The following is a 20,628-nucleotide window of genomic DNA, read 5'->3' on the forward strand; positions in this document are numbered from 1 at the left end:
CACCACAAACGTATTCGAGATCCCGGTGAGAGTTCGAGTGTACTATTGACCCTGTAATCGTGATTATCAAGATTATAATCTAATGTATGAAATTGGAAGATGTAGAAAATTGCTGGATATTGATAGAGAGGGAGATTGCTGATTGTGTGGTGAACGAAGATAATTGCGAAATACATTTACTAATCATTCTGTCAATATTTCGACAGGTCTTTTGCAGCATACCCTGTACATTTGTGGCATAAATATCAGGATAAAGTGATGTCTTATCGAATACTTCTGAATAATTAATGATGTGGCAAGCCGATTGTGATGATACATTTATATACTACAATTTTGGTGAACAATCTTCTGAACTGTCCATGAAAATAGATCGGAAGATTCTTCTATTGGTTCTGATACTTAACTGAGGATTCCCTTAATAGGGGGTGCTGCAACTGAACCCCAAAGGAGACAATTTAATTTGGTGTTGACACGAAAATTTTCCTTTGTCTAAAGCTCATGATTTCAGAGATATTGATAGAATGTGTAGTGTTTGGCGTTGTATACTGTTATGATTTTACTACGCTAGTAAATTCAACGAGATACTCTCGTTGAAACGGGCGAATAAGGTTGTACTTAGAAGACAGCCAAGAGAGGGCTAGTTAAAGAAATTGAGCAATAGACAATGAACTAGTTTAGTAGTAGAGGGGTAAAATGGTTCAAGACAGATATGAATTTTTTTTGTCATTATGCAATTATTTCGGAAATGAAAAAGTTCAGGTGATGTTTTATGATAGTTTTTTTGGATCAGCTAATTATTTCCATTGTCACTTGTTAGCAAAAAGTTTAACTACTGGTAATCTACCGGGCAGTCAGTGTTTTGAATATCGTTTACCCATTAAAAAAAAAAGTTACGATAATAATTGCAGCATTAACAAAAACCTTTTTGCTTGATTCATTTGATCATTTTGCTACTGAGTTAAATCACCCGAGGAAGTATTCAATTATGCCTCGGGAAAAATTCAAATGCTTCGGCGGCTATTGTTACGTTAATTGAACGAAGAAAGAAAACAATGGAATGATTAAGAGTAATCGAAAATGCTTAGGATATTAGTATGTATTGATTTCATTCATTTTAACGAGTGCACCGACTTATTTTAATCGACAATCCACTCATTTCTTCAAGTAACTGAGTGTTTAGTTGTTGAGGGTGTCTCCAAAGGTAACCCAGATAGCAGTCTCTGAATAAAAAAAAAAATTGTGATTGATTTTGAAAATCCAATCACAATTTATCTAGTTTTTTAAAGAAACACTCATTGATTGTGTTTCAAATCTAATTGGCATTTTACTGTGAAGTGGAAAAAATGGGCTTATTCTTGCGATCAGGTATTGCTAACTGGGGTATTTAGTTATTAAGCCGGACAACTTGTAAAGACGCAATTTTTGTACTGTTGAAGAAAAAAAAATGAAAAAAAAAATCATAGAGGAAATACACTAACGTTGTAGTGTGTAAACAAAAACCACTTTTCAATAAAAACATTTTCATACGCAACTAAATGTTAGCAGTTATTTTATTCACAGGATCTTTTGCTAATTAAAATCTTTTTTAGCTCTTAGACGTCTGATTGATGAACGTCTGAATAACAGGAAAGAGAAATCGAATTTCTCATTTCGATCATCGACCATTATCCCCATTAACGTCCAGAATTAAATTGAGATAAGGATAGGATTTTTAATTGGCTCATCCTATTAAAATAATCGAGACAATTATTTCCTAAACAACGTTTATTTCTGTTTTTTTTTTATAAGTGATTTTTTTAGAATATTCATTTCATTTGATACATCATGTTTCATCCATATTACAGAAATCGTTATTATGCATGTTATACAAATACTTGAATAATTACACCAGTCGTCATTTATACCAAGTATCGATCATAATGACTTGTTTATCGTTTAACATTTATTGATGATTTTCTCTGTGTCCTACCTACACTACGAGTACATACAAATATTGAATATATTAATTTATATTAATTTATTAAGAGCAATAAAAAGACATCAAATGTTGGCGTTGAATTCGTGAATCAACAATAATCATATGATGAGTAATAAAAGTACCGACTCACGAGTTGTGATGTGATTCGTGAATGTTTTTCATGCTGATAGAATTGAATCAATAAATAATAGCCTAATCACAATTAATTAGCTTCAAAATTTGATACATAGAGGCCAAATTACAGTAAAAATTACTCCTCGTCATTTATTCTCAGAGTCGAGGAATTTTTTCAGTTCCAATTACAATCATTTTTCATCGATTCATTTGAGTTGTACTGCATTTTCATGCAATTTTTAAGTCCTTTACGTTTCAATTTCAAAATATATACATTTTGTATATATACACGTATAAAGATATATTTACATGCTGGAGATGAGAATTTCAATTCATCATTGTTTCGTATCATTTACCTCTCATCTTTGATGATAAAATTTTTTTTGCCTTTCTTTGGTGTCACGTAAACTAGTCAAATTTATAGTCAGTATAATAATTGAGTTTAATAATTGTACGATGCGACATCTTACATTCATTCGAGTTTCTAATTACTAATAAATAGTCAAGTGTTCTTTAATTCCACTATTTTTTTATATATATTTTGTGTTTGAGAACTAGACATTATGGCGTCACATTGAAAAATCAATTTTTTTTTTTGAATAAATCGACTTTTTTATTTTAGTTTTCAATTTCTATGCTGAAGTGATGAACAACAGGGGTTAAACAATGAAAACTTATAACTTTCTCTTTGTTGAATATATTTGGAAAATTGTTTGCAAATTATTATGGACACATGCATGTTCATCACTTAAGTTAATTGATACTCCCGCAGTTTTTGATATTTCTTGTGATGGATATTCTAGTAATACTTATCGTGCCATGCATAATACGTAATAGATTTTTTTTCACGCTCAACGATCGAGGAAATATAGATCTATCTAATTTAATAACTTTGTTCTTCATCAACAATATTGTTGTTTACTCGAAAAATACTCTAGGATAAGACATTGAATGACACTTTACTTGCTAAGCATCTTCGAACATTTCTATCGCCACATTTGCATGCATTTCAATTAAAGATGAAAGTCTTAATCGCACTAGGTTCAACATGGCTTTGAGTTATTCTAGGATGAGTACTTTTTAGAGGTACTTTTTTTTATTGAAGGATGAATAGAATTGGGGACCTATTCTCCATTCAATTTCCAATCAAAAGAATTATCCTAATGTGATGATTACTTTATACAGTCAACATAAAATTCCCTTGATTGTTATTTTTTTCGATAAATCTAGTAATTTTTCATATTAACTATATTTGTGAAAAACAGAATGACGAGACTAAGTGAACTCCTGGTTAGAACTGTCAGATTAAATTTTTCTCACTTTGCCATTCCTGTAGCCGGAATTTGGATACAAAAATTCCCCCATTAATAACATTTGAGCTTAAAAATTAATCGAACAATATCTCCACAGGTTCCTGGCGGTCAAACGAAATCGTCAAGTTTTTACTCGTGATGTTTTTTACATAAACACTTGACTTGTTCGTTTTTTTGTCACGAACTCACAGAGAATTATACGATAATTCTGCAACTCTCGGGGTATTATTTACGGAAATATCACATGTATGTGGTCAATTATCGAAAAGTACTGATGCCAATTAAACAGGGGAGTGAAATGAAAATTGACGTGTTGAATAAAAATTGAAGCATTACCATCCATAAATGTATTCTATTAATCTCATTTAACCCATTCACTTGATTTCTGTATGCCTCTCATTACTAAAGTGTGCATTTGCCGATTAATTATCGTTACACTTGTTGAGACTGGTCATACTCAAAGTACTCGGTGAATTAGAAATTGTTGCTAACGAGTTGAGACTAACCGCGTGTTAATCCTGCAGCATATGTACAAAACTTATTGGAAACATTCCTCGTCTCTCTGGTGCACGTTCCAGTACTCCTTCCATCCAATTATCATCGTCGGTTTGTTCGTTGGTAACGATTATAACTTCACCCTCGCGAAACGAAAGCTCGTCCTCGTTGTCAGCTTCACAGTCGTAAAGTGCACGACAACGACGCAATCCATTCAAGCTCGATGAAGTCGGCTTTATTGAAAGTAGAAATGAATGAGATTAGTTTACAGACAATTGTCGGCCTATTGCAATGGATATTTCCTTCGCTGGAGCTATTAAATGATGGACACATGCTGATAATTTTTATGGTTTCAGTTTACACACAATGGACGTTTCATTGACAAAAGATTGCATTGTTTGGTCACATCAAAAGAGACTTCATTCGCACACAAGTACATTAATGAAATTTTTTTATCCAAAACCACAAGCACACAAAGAAATTTTTTTATTTTTCCTCAACTGATGGAATTATTTTCTCCATTTTTAAAAAACAAATTTTAATCCACAAACTGATGTTTGATTACTTGAAAACAAAATACGTTACGAAATACGAAATGTGTTATTATGCCTTTGAGGTACGTTGTAAAGTAAAATTTCGCACGAACTACGTGAGGTATAGATTTTCGCAGTCATGTCATTAAAAAATTTTTGCCGCCCTTGTTATGTACCAAGAGTACAGATGAGGATGGCTCTGTCTCATGCCATCAAGACTTTACTTTCCCAACACGGCGTAATGAAAATGAACTTTCAAGAGATTGAAGTTAGCTATTGGCTTATTTGGCATGAAAAGCCTCTTATCATGAATGCAGGTGAGATGCGTTTGTTTGAAGATGCAAATGATCATGCTAAGCTTTACGACACTTGAAAATGTGCGAGTTACATTCATAGCGATTGACAACACAATTTATTAATTTTTTGTATTAATTTTCAAATGTCGCATGCTACTGTGCGTGCCAAATGTTTACCGGATTCAGATTGGGGAGCAAAGATGAGGGCTCCTCGGCGTAGCTTTCTAATCTGGATCGTTCCCTTCGCTGTACCAACAGGTGTTAATGACAAAAACCATCAGCCGGGCATAACATTTTTCACAGAGAGAAGTGATAGATAAAGAACATGCATTTATTTGAGTAGCAAAGTGGTTCAATTTCATCAAAAAATTATCAACCGTTAATTACGGAGACATCTGGAGAACGAGTAATCGTTGGACAAAATGAGAAAAAATATTTTTTCGGTTGTTATACTATTTATTTATATTTTTTTTCATTACCTGTAGAATATCACAAAAGTATGTGAGATTCAGGCATTCGTGTTTGTTGGGTTTTCCATCAATAGGGCCTTTTGTGTATTCAACCCAATAACAACCTGATGACTCCATAATTATAACAATGTGGTTATTGAATTTTTTGTACTACTTCTTTTCATTATTACTATTTTTGCATATGGCAATGCGATTGCGTAGTCATGATCCTAGTTGAACTATTGAGAAACATTTATGAATCTAAGTCCCAGGTCGAGAAAAAAAACTTTAAAAACTGTCTTCCTGGAATTATAAAATATCTCTGAAAAACTAAACTCATTTTTCTCTACCACTTCACTACTAAATTCGTTTTTATGACAAAGGATAAAATTTATCTCAAATTGACATTTTTTATTTTTTGTTCAAAATTTTATCGAACCGAGAAAAATATAATTTCCTCGATGAAATTAGAGGTGGAAATCCTAGATAAGAAATTTGTACATTTATTAATTAATTTATTTATTTCGGGGTTCCATTATGACCTTTATTTCATTGGTAGAAATTTTGATAATGATTGATAATGAAGATGTTAGTTGTTAGTATGAGGTGAAATGTATACGAGCATGTCAAACGTGAATGACTAAAGAAATTATAATCCAATGCTACTGGATGTTAGTTCAAAGACAAATGAAAAATTAAAATTCCCTGTAGTGTCCCCCAAGTATCACCCAAATTCATATCCAACTCAAATCCTTCACCACGAAAGGGTATTTTGTAGAGAGAGGATAAAATGCAACATATTCAAGATGACATCCTCAATGATTCTAAAATTATGCCAACAGAGATTGCAGAGAAGCTAAGGGAATATCAAGAAAAATCCGGAGATATTTCCATAAACTTATCTATTGTCAGAATTCTAAGATCATTAAAGGGATGTAAAACTTGATTTGTTAGTTCCATTTTAACACTTTGCGACTAGTTATCAACCATGAATCTTCTCTCTTATGACTTAAAAATAACTTACCTTTCTGGGGGGAGGTACGGGATTACCAATCCCATGTTCTGAACACATTGAACTCAAGGATTCACTGCTCCGTCCATTACTCATTCTCGATGATGATGCGATGGAGGGAGCCGGAGGAGGAGGATTTCGTGGCCTTTGGAGAGTTGATGTATTTGATTTATCCAACGTGCCTGAAATGAACAAATGGAAATTAAAAAACGTTCAATTTATCTATTATAAAATTTGGACGTTAACTATGAAGAAAAATAATTAAACTATTGTCCTGAGTTTGTTCGAAATATTTAGACAATTCAATGTCTGTTTGCCTTTCAATGACTAAAAGTCTTACCATGCCCAGTCGATGAGTCGCTGCTAGGTGACCTCTTATGATGCAAACTATTCAAGGTATTCAAAGAATGTGGTAAACTGTGCAAAGAATGACCAGCCAAAATAGGCTCACTGGTAGTTCTACTGTGTGATGAGGTGGCTAAGTTAACAGAAGTCGGTAGAGTTCCATAGTGAGCGGTGAGCATTCCACCCCCGCCAGTTCCAGGTGGAGGAGGTGGTGCTACCCTCTTTTTGAGTGATCCGTGAATATTTAAAACCATGTCTGGTGGTCCCATTGGACTCGACGCTATTATCGGCTTTCTCGCTTGAGGTGGCGGGGGCGGTGGCATTTGTTGTCTACTTGTCACTGAATTCGGAGAAGAACCACTTTGGAGACTATCACAGGTACTACTTCGGCTTCTCAAAGTTATTGGCGAGTCCCCAGGGCCAGAACCACCACCTCCTGCGTAGGAGGGAGGTCTACTACGAGATTTTTTCTCTGGCGTTAAGCATCCATTCCGATCCTCAATAATTGTCTCGTCGTCCGAGAAATCGGTGGATCCTTCGTCATGGGATAAATTCCAGTCAATATTGACATTATCAAACTGAGTCTTTTGTTTCTGTAGTGCGTGACTTAACAAGTCCTTACATGCAAGATGTCCCAACTCTTGTGCAATATCTGACGGTGTTTTATCTTGTTTATTCCTTAATGTCGGATCAGCCCCAGCTCTCAATAGTAGCTTCATCGCTTCAGCCCTGTCATGCCTTGCGGCAAAATGCAGAGCAGTTTCCCCGTCTACAGTAGCTCTATCAACCCCTCCACTCTGCATATTTTGTACCAGAAAATCGACTAGATGCAGACTCCCCCCCATTTCCCTGAGAATAGCCAAATGCAGGGCTGTTTCACCCACCTCAGAAGTCGGTAGGGGCGCTGCGAGGTCCACATTCTCAGCAAATACCTGTAGCAATTGTTGAAGATCCCTATTATTGACCGCATGCTCAAGATCCGATAGTAGATCCCGTTCATCTGCGCAAGTATTCATGACGTATCGTTTATCAACATATTTAGCCCGAATGAATTCATATCTCTCCTCCATGGAGGACGATGGAGATGGTTTCAAATTATGATGAAGAGTCGCTTCCATAACTTCATTAAAAGATTGATTAGTCATGTATCTCGCTAATAATAACTGCGCAGTTCCAACATTATCGAGGGTTAATGATTGTATCCTGGAGATGTGAACCCCAAGATCTCTGTGAATCCCACTGCACTCGATGCAGACAATTATTCCGAAATTCGTTGACAGCCACGTGGCGTCATTTTGCGACGAGCAGTCACAGCACTGATCGTTACCTGAGAGTCTCATGACACATCTGATAACCGCCTGTTGTAGTTCAACGAGAGTGGGATTCCCTTGACCTGCGTCAGCCTTTCCACTGGCATCAAAAGCTCTCAGGAGGGCTCGCTCCTTGCAATTCACTAAAACTGACATCCATGCTCGTTGGTCGGTCTCATCTTCTGCTTGGAAATGATAAGTTCGATTGTAGCTGATGAGGTCGAAGCCTCGCTTGTCATCGGGGACTAGTTTTATTTGGCAGGTGAGGAGATTGACTCGAGTGGGTGGCTTGTTTTCATCCGCATGACAGATGTCTAGGTAACCTTCAGCCTGTACAGCACAACGACGTTTCTGCCACACACGACGCATCTTTCCCTCGCTCTTTTTGAGCAAGTGCCCGGAGCGAGTAACACCGTGTTGTTTGTCCCCTTGGAGCTGATGGAGAGAATATCCAGCGGAGGCGTTTGTTGTGAGCTCCTTGTCACAACCCGAACTTCGGAGGAGGCTGCGAAGTTCTGTGAGTCGACGACGTTCCTCATCTTGGGTCTGGCGGATCTTCTGGAGCTTAATGCTGAGGTCTACTATATAGGAACCGAAGTGTTCGATAGTTTTCAAGCCATCTTGAAAGTAGCTGAGAAAAAACAAAAACAGGATATCACGTGAAACGGTTGAATCTACACTGAGAGAACTCCAGTAATTTCCAGCACTCCTTCTTCAATATTCAATGACATGGCCAAGAAGAGACAAGTAGATATCGTTCTAACCAGGCAATGAAAATTTTTAGTCATTAATCATTTTTTCGGTAAATTTCCGCTTAAGATTTTGGTGGGTCAAAATTAATTTACTTGTGGACTTCGTCTCTCACTCGTTCTACTCTCATAATCAGTATCATGAGATACATTTGACACTTTGACATTCGATGACGATGCATTTATCACCCGAATGAATGACTTGATAAAAAAATGAAGTTCCCGGTTGACGTTATCCTGACTGTGAGAAGCCTTTTGTTATTTTAACACATTACTAATTACTGAACAACATTCAGGCTGAGAATTTATTTTTTTTTAAGTGGAAACGGTAATTGTTGTATTCTACTGCTGAATTTATATGAATTTTATGTTGAAAAATGATATCTACTGTACATATGGGGTATTTCACAACAACGTAATTGATAAATCAAAAGATATTTACTTAGTTTGTGCGTGGTAATACTCGACAAGATGTTGCAGCAGCTCAATCCCTTTTTTCGTTTTGATTTCATTAACTTTTATGAGGTACTGTAAGAGAAAACAAGTATTACACAAATAGAATAATGTAAATTAATGCAAATCATAAATCAGTGTTCTTCACACTGATTCCTATGATCACGCAAATTGAAAGGATAATACACCTCACACATTTGTAATTGAAACAACCGTCTCTCTTTCTCCATTTCGTCTGCAATTTCAGCAGGTGTGACTTCCGTTCGTATAAGACCCGCTTCTTTTGCATGTTGCTTCTTCTCCTTTTCTATTTTCGCGTACTTAGCCTCGTAATCCTTCCACGCTTTTTCGAATGGCCTCTTCAAGTCCCCTTTCACCCCTCTCAAGTCTCCTTTCAACACCGAATCGAGGGGGAACATGACGATGTTGTTGATATTTTGCATCTGAATAAAGATTCATAAAAGTGTGAGAAGAATATTTGACTAAGAAAAAAATTTTGTCAATAAACTGTCTACAAAGTTTTTCCTATTTTCTATTTTTCAATTCTAATAACAGAATCTCCAAAAGTATGAAACATTCCCGCGTCTTGTTGGTGTCGAATAATACTTTATGTCACTAGGCTCAATATACCGTGATTCTAATCTTGCATTGTTCGATTTAATCGCGATTTTCGGCCTCGATGACGTCACGTATTCTATGTTTGACGCTAGAAGGATTATCTAACGAATGCGATTAAAATTCTCGCCTTCTCCTCGGATTATAAAGCCCCATTCGTCGGATAATACTGTAAAATCGTCTGATGAAATAATATACTGTAGTTGATGGCACACAAGTATCGATTCAATCAACAAAAACGAACGGAGAACCGTGAAAAATTGTTCAACTATCCATTTCAAATTTTGTCAAACTCTAGCAAAGAATAACAGATCCTGCATTTCACAATTTTATTCGTCTCTCTCTTTTCGCTTTTTTGTCTTTTTTTTCTTTACTCAGTGAGAATTGATGCTGACTCATAACTCTCTGTTCTATTTAGCTTATGGGACGTGGTTTTGAATGGTCCTTCTTCCCCTCTGGGAATGCTCTCAAGCATGATTCCCCCTCAAAAAACTGCTGTCGCCATACGTGTACGATCAGAGCATAAAAGCTATACGATAAAGTCTCAACATTTTATTTGTCGTAGGGTCTCTCTCTCCCTCCCTCTCGCGAGGCAAAGATAGACATTGACTATTGAATATCAGTGGAAATGGATCGAAGCCTTGCAACATCAACTTCAACCGTCCACTGTCACTTATTTTGAAACGAAAATTCAGGATGTCGTGGACAGAAAGGGAGAGAAAGAAACCCAGTGGATTTTTTTTTCTTCAGACAATGGAAGCAACAAGACGCATATTCGATTTGAGGATATTACGTAATAGGAGAGGGATTAATAAGGCGATGTCAATAGAATTAATTCTCGTCGGACGACTAATAAGCAATATCAATGAGCATCAGTGCGATGTTAGTGGGCATATGTTATATGGTGAGAAAAACGTATGACAGTCAGAGCGAGTTAAGTCTGGGCATTGACGTTAGCAATTGTTCTAGATTGAGAATATTAATAATAGAATATAATCGAGAAAAAATAGTTTGCAATAATTATTACGGCTAATCCACAATTTATTGTATTTCGTCAATTAAAAAACAAATTCAAATCAAATTTAAGACTGAGTAAATTCCTTGTTGAATACTTCTAATCTCATATTAATTTTGTAAACATTTTATGGGAAAAAGAATTGTTTTTAGAAAATCGTTTTCTAGCAGTAATGATTATATTTTTTATTGTAATAGGCTTAGTCGATAGATCTGTTACGCTTCCAGCTCAAACCTACATTCAACGATATCATCTATTTTTATTGTGGTAAAGAATTGTGTTCTACTGCTCGTGAAGAGAACAGGATGTATGGTTTCCTTAAAAGGCATTTCAATTTCATAAAATAAATTATGAATTGTAAATTGTATTACACTATCATTCAGTGACATTGTTGAAATATTATCTGAGACATTGAAAAAAGTCTAAATGGAAATAGATTTTTCAATATTAATAATGGTAGAAAAATTATGAATAGATAATTTTTCGGAGCTCGACGACACACGCGCATCGCGCACGTACACCCGTACATCTATTCTATACACAGGCTAATTTCCTTACTAATGTCTTCATGAGTGCACTCAGTTCTTTAGTGACTACCGCAAACTTTAGAAATGCAGCGCCAATATCAGGTTCCTGCTCCTTGAGTGCAGCATCTCCGAGTCTCTCCAGAGCTCTCCCCAGATAGACTTCATTGTCCACGTGTGCTGAAAAAAACAAAAGATCGATAACCACTTACACAACCACCTCCCTTAAATCATGAAGGATCTAATCAAGATCTCCAAGGAGAAGATAGTCTAGATCTATGTAACTTCCATTAAAGTCAACTGAGACTCCATTTATTGGAAAAAAAAAGATCCTTTGAACAAAGGCAGACTCATTAGAGGGTGAGAAATGAATGAATTCGTCGCTTGAAAAGAATCTTTTGACAGCCAGTGGCATTGATGTCAGTTACGTTAGGCTAGTCCTTCAGAAGGAAATGGTACGAGCTCTTCCGGGCATCAGCCGTACACGCGGGCGCCAGAGAAATCGATTCTGTCTGACGCTGCTGGTGTTTCTGACTCGATGGTGCGTCGCACTTTGCTTTATAGCTTTTTATAGACCGCGATACTAGTTTACATGCTACCACTGTTGTAAATGATGAGTATAATTCCACAAATAGTGAAAAGTAGATAAAAGTTGGTTCTATCATTTGCTTTGTTAAATAGTGAATTAGATGTGTGACCTCTTAAGGTAGTTGACAATTTTGGAAGATTCTTTGTGTGAAAAAAAAAACGAAAAATCTCAAAAGAAAACTGGTTTCATGTTTGACGAGTAAAAAAAAATTCTTCGATAATTGATGTTCTTCAAAACATCGCCAATTCCGAAGGACTACTATTCTAAATAATTCTATTTATTATATCCTGGGTATATCTTTCGTTAGATGCAACACTCACCATTTCCTGAATTATGTATAGCCTTGATCGCCTTCTTGAGTTTTGTCAATCCCTCCCTGTCAAAATCCAAAGTCTGAAAAAGAAGAAAATGTGATAAAATGTGGATTATCTAATGCAAATTGGACGCTAAATTATGAACATTTAATAACTTATTGAAACTTCACGAGGATTTGGACGAATGCAAATCCAGCTATAATATCAATTTCTTTTTTATCCAGCAGTTATTAATAAGAGGAGATGGAGAAATTAATCAGACGTATTGAACGAATCAAATAGGAATGACCATTTGACCTTTCTGTTTACGCCACCCTTGTCTCGTATTTGGGCTTTCAGAATATCTGACCCTTATTTTTTTTATTTCGTCCCATTTTGATCCAGGCATTGTCCACATTTCAAGGTGTTCAGGTCAATTTATCCTTTGATTTTATCCTTCCCTCACCTATTTAACCGCAAGAATTATCTCCTAAACTCTTTGATGAAAAAAATTTTGAGCATACAATTAAAATAAATTGGGTAGTGTTTTCGGGAAATACAGCCGGATAATTGACGAAAGACCTATTACACTATTTTTAGATAAGATCGGATCTCTGTCGATGTATTGTGAAACAGATATGTCGTTTTTTATACCAGGGTAATCCGGTAGGTTTCAATCGTTCAACTGAAAAAGATCAGAGCTCTTCATATTTTACCCAAAAAACATTGATCTTTGTTACAATCACCTGGTTAATAAAAATTCTATATTGACAGCACATAATTATTAACTATTGAATTAACATTCCAACGACTCAAGTCACGAGCAACTATTTGGAATACAATATCAGGGAAGTGAATTTTCCCTGCAAAACGGTTCTCTTGATACTTTCATGTCTTTCCTAATAACTCCACTGTATCACCAGAAATTTAATATAACACTTGTTCTTCCACTTCACTGGGAGAAGAAAAAAATCAACTGAAGCATGAACTAGATAAGCTTCAGGATATTTTCGACCAGACACCACTTCTCAATAAGATCCCCCAATCACCACAATCACCTAGCATCAGAATGATTGATAAATTCTCAAAAAGAAACAAAATAACGTAATTGCGATGGTACCATCCCCAGATGTATTGACCACCAAATACGAACTGACGTTTGTCTAATCCAAATTGATCCGGTGACATTGTAAGAGTTCAAGCGCTAATGCATTTGCCCGTTGGCAGATGATTATCTATCGGTGGCCAAGACAGGTCGAAAAAAAAAATTGAGTGAGCCAAAGGCATCTAAAAAAAAACAAATCCCCGATAAAAATAGAATCATTGTCAATTCTTTCCACTGAGCAATTATCCTAAGATTTTATATCTCGACTTATCGCAAAAAAAAGTCAGTCTCTTACCCTCCACAATTTTAATTGCTCGGTGAATGTCAATTAGAGAGCAGATGGTAGCGATTACATGGAAATGCTGAGGGAGCGTATATGTACATGTAATCACAATCATTCACCATCTGCAGATTAAATTGTAAATTGAAACTGTCTTCACTCATTTCCCCACATTTTTACCGTTTTTCCATTCACACGATTTATCATCCCTCTTCCCGCCTATTATTTTCCACTCTCTGGTGTAGAATCAAATCACCTGGATGACTCATTATTTAAAAAGTACATCTGGAGGAAGAAGGGAGGGGATAAGGGAATCCGTCGCAAGGTCACCAGCTCTTATGTTTGTCCTTTCCAGAACCGGTCTTCCATCTTCTTCATTCTTGGTCATTAACATTTTTTTTTTCTGTTACGGGATAGCGATACTCTTCAGGGCTTTCTCTCAATTAATATAAAAAAATACGCACTTGTTGAGTGTTACGAATGCGTAACGTGTGCGGATAGGGAGATACTGACCTTACACGCTGATGGCGAGAGAAATGAGGAATCTGAGAATGAAAAAAAAAAAGTAAAAGTGTTTGGAAAAGATAAGATCTAATTAACTGCGAGGAAATGGCATTTTATGGAGTTAATTGCCTGCGTTAGTGATGAATTCGTTATTGGAATCGGAGAAAGGTGATTCTTGTTCTAAATCATAAGCAGTGACTAATTCATTATATCAGAATTTTTCTTGAGTTTATTAACTGTCGATTCATTTCAGTAATTATGTGCCAAAACCTTATAAACGAATTTTTTGGAAGTGGTTAACTATCAGATTGTTCAATTGACGTGTTCTGTCAAACTAAAAAATTGTTATGTGATGTCTTCTACAAATTACGCATTTAGGTCTAAGAAATCGTCTGAATGTCCCCGCAAATATTGTACGTTCTGCTCGTCTCATTTGAATTTCCCGCTCTGAATATGAACAGATGGTGATTATATTCACCAATGAGGAATCAGCCTTGTGCGTTACCACTGCAACGAAATTTAATTTTAATTTTATCGAGAAAATAAGAAACTCGATGATCGTCTACTCACACCGAAGGGCAAATATTCGAGTGTACAACAAAATAACTGGTGCGATATTAACAATTAATTTTTTCTAAACGGAATATAAACAAGAAAGGTTTGAGGTGTATTTGACAGAAGGCACGTAAGCGTTACTTTTAGCATAATTATGCTTTTTTTAATTGTTTTTATTGCTACCAATGCTATCGATAGTCAATTTCGAAATTTATCCACAATTGTTTTTTCTTCTAGTTTTAGATACAGCACACGGTAACAAGGGATTAGATTCTGATATGTTCCCCAAACACCGGCGAATAATCAAAATAGACTTAACCTAGTCGATGGTTTCCCCAAATGAAATCGAATGATTTCCGGTATTAATGAAAAATCAATTTTCCCTGAATGAAATACGAGGGAAAGTGTCTACACACAACACCTTCCCCCTTCTTTCTACCCCATAATTTCCATATAAATTCCGCTATCTTCATATTTCCGCGTCATGATGAGAAAATTGCAGGAATGTACTTCAGCACGAAAGTCCCTCTCTCCCTGGCAAACGAGTTTAACTCTCGGAAGAGGGAAGCAGAAAATATTCAAGCAGGGACTTCAAGTTACTCCCCATAAGGCGCAGGTGATACAGCTGCTCAAAAGCGTGTCCGAGTCCCTGGATTAAAATCATAGGAGGGGCCCTCCGGTCCCCCCCCCCCCAGCTCCGCGGAATTCCTCAGGCGTCTTCGGCCTTGGTAGGTCGTTTATACTGCCAATTGTTACGTACTGTAATTTAAAATGAAACGAAACGAAACGCAACATAATTCCGTACTCCTTTCTTTTAAGACTCGTTACATCACAGATGTCGAGACGATATTTGTTTTTATCTTCATGAGTTTTTCTAGGTATGGCTGAGGTGGGACGGAAAATGTGACCCAGTTTAACCGGACACTCCCCAAAGGTGGAGACAGGTCGACGCCGTAGACTCTTTCATGCAACTTCCTCGTCCCTTGAAGATGCGATGGTTTGTATCGATCGTTAGTGCTCCTCGTATGGAGTAACAAAGTCACGAATAATGCATGAAATTATTTTCCACACGGCGAGAAAAATTCAGTAGAAATTATCGTACCCTTTGATGATTATCCTGTTGACCGTTTGGGAAAAATTACCCAGCTAATCAGCCAAATTTGGAAAATGTTAAGCGACTGTTTCCGAAAAATTACCTGACAGTTGGTTAATACTTTCCGCACGGCTACACAACTTATCAAGCAGTTGACAATAATAAATAACGAATCATTCTATCACTTCTACGCTTTAAAATTGTTAACTTCTGTCTATTGTTATGATAGTTGATGGTATAAAGAATCGAAAACTACGTCGTTCGAGTACTGGGTTCTTCATTATTCGAGTGCTAACCCCAAGTCAGTTTAAACGTTCGGGTGTTGTTTCCAAACGTCGAGAATTATTTTTCCTCAATTAAATTCCTAATCGTGAGATTATAGTGTCTAAGTCTGCAAAATTCATTGGGTATTTTCCTCGAGCCTCTTTGCAAAGAAACAAGTGGCTAAAATTTACAGATAAATCCTTCCTGCTGCACCCTCAGCATTCTTAGTCTGCAGAGCTTATTAACTTTATGTTGTAACGCAGCTGTCAGGCAATATCCGACCAGCTTTCAGGAAATTTCACTCTAATTTACAACTACAAAATGGTGGATTTATTACGATTAATTAACGTTTTCAATGAGAAAAAAAAATAGTTGTGATCAACACCAATTTATGTCAGTGGTGCTGTGAATAGTTAGAGCAGAGGCGTACGATGTTGTGTTGATTGTAGAAAATGAAAGTGTGAATGATTATTAAGCTTTTGCATGAGAATAGGTTGACATAAACCAATAAATCAAAAGTTTCGATTTGCTCGATTACAATGCTTCTATGCTGACATTAAAAAAAATTCCATGTGTCAAAAAAAGCCGTTTATCTACTGGTACCGTACGGTCTATTATCTGGTGCAATTGTCTATCTATTGGGTTTTCCTCTATTTTATCATTTATAGCTCCATTTCGTCCCCGCAAACGTCTTTTTCTATCAAAAGTGATATATTTTTCTGTGCAGCGCCCCTGTCTGGCGGTTATATACGTAACCCAGCTATTTTTAATCCTTCAAAGAACCTCAAAATTCTCCTAACCGTCTATCTGTTGATTTTTTAAGAAGGATTTTCAATTAAAAATATAATTTTGTAGTGAAAAATTGATTAAAACATTTTCTAAAACTCGTTGAGGGTTTTAAAGAGCTTTGAAATATGCTACAAATGGTAGACTATTTTCAAAAATAGTTTTTTTTTCACCATGAAAAGTTGGAGAATATGTGGAAATTTCGCTGAGGGCAAATTCACCATGTTATGTATTTAGCTAGATTTATTTTCTACCTAGTAGAAGAATAGGGATCGGACAAGGTCAACTTTTTTTACATTCATTCTCTTAATTGATTAATAATAAACACGAACAACGATATCATGCAATTCAACATGTTTTCGAAAAATTCAATGAATTTACGGCGCATCGGAGATTACTCACGCTTCAAAAATAAATAACTTGGATTTCTTATTCGGTGGTGGAATATATGTACATATCTATAATACGATGCGGCGAATGCCGTCAGACATCATGTTTTCGATTTTTCAGGGACAGCTGTGCATCGCTTCCCCCTGTCCGCTGGCGCTTATGGATCCACCCCTTGATGGAACAAAAATGAAGGTGAAAATTCCCTGCGGATTAAGATTAAAGTTCTGTGGAATTAGGCCTTATTTCAGTTGAAAAAAGAACAACTTCCGGTGCTTGATAGCCACAGAGAAATTAAATAAAAAGAATGATGAGACGTCCTCTGTGGATGGGGTTCGTTATTTGGTGCGACTTCCATGATGAGTAAAAAACTACGGGGTGAAATGAGGGGAGGGAAAAGAAAGTTAAGGGCATATTCCAGGTCTCGTTTTGAACTCACTCGCACATCGATATTTAGTGGGATTATAAAAGCAGGAGAGCCATGAAATTTTCAATTCTTTTGGAATAAATATTTGTAATTGTTAGGATGATTAAAAAACAACGTCTCTTTCGAGTACAGGATTGTCTAGGGGTTCGTACGCATCATTTTTCATCAATATCAATTTATCAATCATCAATTATCAATTTTATATTTGAAAAAAAAAAAAATAAGAAATGGCCTATTGAAATTTTTTAAGATGAAAAATTCATTTTCACTAATTTTCATATCAATCTTTCATTAAAAAAATAGGCGAAACAAACGTTAGTAGGCTATTTTCTCAAGGCTATGCCACATTTAGGAATATTTTAAGGGGATCCTTATTTATGCATAAACCACTTCAATTATTCATTCAATATTATATTTAAAAAGTATCAGACTGTGAATAATAAGTATTTTTTATTCATAAACTGAGATAAACTGGAAATATTCGGAAATCTAAAATATCCTTGGCCAAATAATTAGCAAACCAGAAATTATTCATCTATTTTTTAGCTGATAACAGATTGTTAATGTTGCCTAAGAAATTCGTGGTCTGTTCCCCGAGTATTTTTTTTTCTTCTCGCGTTGTTCCCATTTTAGTCTTTTTTTCAATGATTTTTTTATTCAGGGTGTTTCGTGAAGATGGCATTTTTTCAGGTCACAAACTTTTATGCTGATTGTCTTTCCACTACTCCAGAAACTGGTGTATACAAAGAAAAATGGAGAATAAGGGGTTCTGTAATTTACGAAGTAATAATTTTAATTCATAAATTTTCATCAAGCCTTTGATTTGAAGACTGATTAGAAAATTGGTTTTATGATTTTCTTTGAACAGCTTAGTTGTCCTTTTCTTACATTTCCATTGTTTCGCTTTAATTATTTTCTCGTTTAGGATTTTTCATTGCTGGAGAATTTTTTAGGTCACTAAGCAAATTACTGTTCGTGACATCCCTAGTTTGTAATTCCGTAGGAACATGATAGAGGAAAATAATTATGAACATAACACATTCCTCTACATGTGTTATTGAAAATATATATGAACTTCTAGGGTTAGGGCTTTCTTTCTGGCCCCTGAATTGTCCCACGAAGATTTTAATTCTTGCTGCAAAATTATTCTAAATTATTCCTTCATTTGGAATCTTTAATTGCCAAAGAACTTGTCAAATGAAAAAGATAAATCGATATTTTGGTTTATAATTAGGACAGAGAGTGGTATCAGGAACCGGGCCCAAGTATTTCGTACATACAATCCTACAAATATCTCTCACATTTGTGGATTTAGAGAAATTAGCATATTTTTTTGTAGGTCATGACTTTATCTTTGAAAAGAAAAAAATGCCTCGGTGAATTTTGATAAACCTCTTCCTCGAATATATTTCCACAAATAAATTCTTATCTCTCTCTCTGGTTTCCCCTTCAATATGATTGTTAATTATTCTTTCATTTACGTTTTTCACGACTGAGAGAACTTTCAGGTCACGAAGAGGTGGGTTACCGCATTTAACACCTCACGTAATAATTATGGGACAAAATTGTAAAAGGGGATAATTCCAAGAATACACTCCATATTATTTTGCAAACATCTCGGAAATGATTTTGAAGGAAAAAGTCAGAGGGACCTTATTTATGTACAAATCGTTATACAGAAATGTTCCTCGATAATTCCCCTCGGTTAATCTTGTTTCGAAGATGTTCGCAAAATAATCAGCAAATTTATTTGCTCTGGCCTTATCTCAACCTTTTTTTCTATCGCCCCTCTACTGGATTGATCTGTAAATTCCATTGGAGCTGAGAGGGGTCATTGCAATTCATCGCAATATTCAATTGTTCTCCAAGGCCCTGCCCTGCCTACAATTTCGCCCCTGACCATTTAACAAAATGATTTTTTAAACTACAAAAATACTCACCTCTTCAAGTGCAGTAATAGTCTGTCTGCACTGTGGCATTCGCGACACAAACGTGGACGTAGTCGGCGAGTTGTAGTCCTCCCTTGTCTCCTCCACGAACTCACTGACTGCGATTAAACCCGGCATTCTTCAAATTCTCCAATTATCTTCCACAAAATGAAAATGTACCACAAAACACTCAATCACTCTTTCACCTACACTCACCGATACCAAAGATTAAATATTAAATCACAGTGCAGGCAAAAATATTATTATTATTATTCATTCGGGAATGTGATTAATCACTATCACTATAAATAAATGAATCAACGAAACTGTCAGCACACAGCGAATCACTAATGATAGAAAGGAGGAGGTGGTTGGAGGCTAGAACACACCTCTCGATTTTTCCGCCCCCGCGGCCTCTCACTTCCACTCTCTTCCCTCTTAATCCCCAAACCCAAACACAACTGTGTAATGAATAAAGTAATATGATAAATACTCATGAAAATTAATCACACCTCACCTCTTCTTTTTTTTATTTGTAAACTCGCGCACTCTCTTTGTGACATTTTGTCGTGCTCTGTTACTAGCTATTTTCAACCTGTAATTGTACAATATTTATTATTATTCTCTGTTGTTATTCACTTTTTGTTGATGAATTGTCTTACTAAGTCATTCGCAATGGTAGACACATTGTTCAGCTTCAACGGATCACAACGTTTACGCGTAAATACTTTGATCAGAAAAATGCGCACTTGTTGTTTTGATTGTACTATCTATTCCTTCTTTATTATTCGCGTGAACACTGCTGTTGACTCGGTTGTATCTTGGTCTTTCTGCCAAGTTTGACGATGCTTGTTGTACCAGGTATATCGCCGATTGTACGGCAATCGACACTCGCGCGAGTCAGTCGATCCTCGCCGGGGAAACTCACACTAATGCGGGCCTGCCATAGAGAGACGTTTCGTTTACGGATGTGGATGAGTGTTCGGTTATGGCGGCGACCTGGGGAAGGGGCGGAATGGGCGATTGGTTCGGGTATATTCGGCAGGGAGAATGCGTACCGACGAGGTATGTGTCATATGCATGTGTGTAACGTACTGCAGTCCATTCGCGGAGCGCGTTTACAATGGAGCAAGTTCTCATTGGGCGACAAATGATATCTGTGGCGCGGAGATTTAAAACTAAGACTTTCCAGTTTTTCACAGAAAAATTCAACAGG

At 36.2% G+C, this 20,628-nt stretch overlaps 1 protein-coding gene and 1 long non-coding RNA gene across 11 annotated transcripts; one reads left to right on the forward strand and one right to left on the reverse strand.

Annotated features, from left to right (window-relative positions):
- Window positions 1–1,154: 1,154 nt before the first annotated feature.
- Window positions 1,155–20,384, reverse strand: LOC135162811 (arfGAP with SH3 domain, ANK repeat and PH domain-containing protein). 8 transcript variants are annotated; one of them, XM_064121681.1, is made up of 11 exons: window positions 20,075–20,380; window positions 19,930–20,007; window positions 19,425–19,849; window positions 12,111–12,183; window positions 11,236–11,381; window positions 9,236–9,490; window positions 9,037–9,122; window positions 6,531–8,476; window positions 6,203–6,372; window positions 4,907–4,975; window positions 1,155–4,133 (listed from the first exon to the last, which is right to left on the reverse strand). In XM_064121681.1, the coding sequence occupies exons 3-11, from the start codon at window positions 19,548–19,550 to the stop codon at window positions 3,918–3,920; spliced, it is 3,087 nt and encodes a 1,028-aa protein (XP_063977751.1). In that variant the 5' UTR covers window positions 19,551–19,849; window positions 19,930–20,007; window positions 20,075–20,380; the 3' UTR covers window positions 1,155–3,917. The 8 variants fall into 8 exon arrangements, with proteins under 8 accessions (XP_063977751.1, XP_063977756.1, XP_063977749.1 ...); XM_064121686.1 differs by lacking the exon at window positions 19,425–19,849 and having other exon boundaries at window positions 20,075–20,382; XM_064121679.1 differs by having other exon boundaries at window positions 19,930–20,380.
- LOC135162816 (uncharacterized) lies at window positions 14,551–17,299 on the forward strand. Of its 3 annotated transcripts, XR_010299020.1 has the most exons (5): window positions 14,551–14,653; window positions 14,765–14,886; window positions 15,030–15,255; window positions 15,406–15,524; window positions 17,181–17,299. It is a non-coding gene; the product is annotated as an uncharacterized LOC135162816 (long non-coding RNA). The 3 variants fall into 3 exon arrangements; XR_010299019.1 differs by having other exon boundaries at window positions 14,765–15,255; XR_010299018.1 differs by having other exon boundaries at window positions 14,642–15,255.
- Window positions 20,385–20,628: the final 244 nt, after the last annotated feature.

This window comes from Diachasmimorpha longicaudata, chromosome 5, assembly GCF_034640455.1.
Source record: "Diachasmimorpha longicaudata isolate KC_UGA_2023 chromosome 5, iyDiaLong2, whole genome shotgun sequence".
Lineage (NCBI taxonomy): Eukaryota > Metazoa > Arthropoda > Insecta > Hymenoptera > Braconidae > Diachasmimorpha > Diachasmimorpha longicaudata.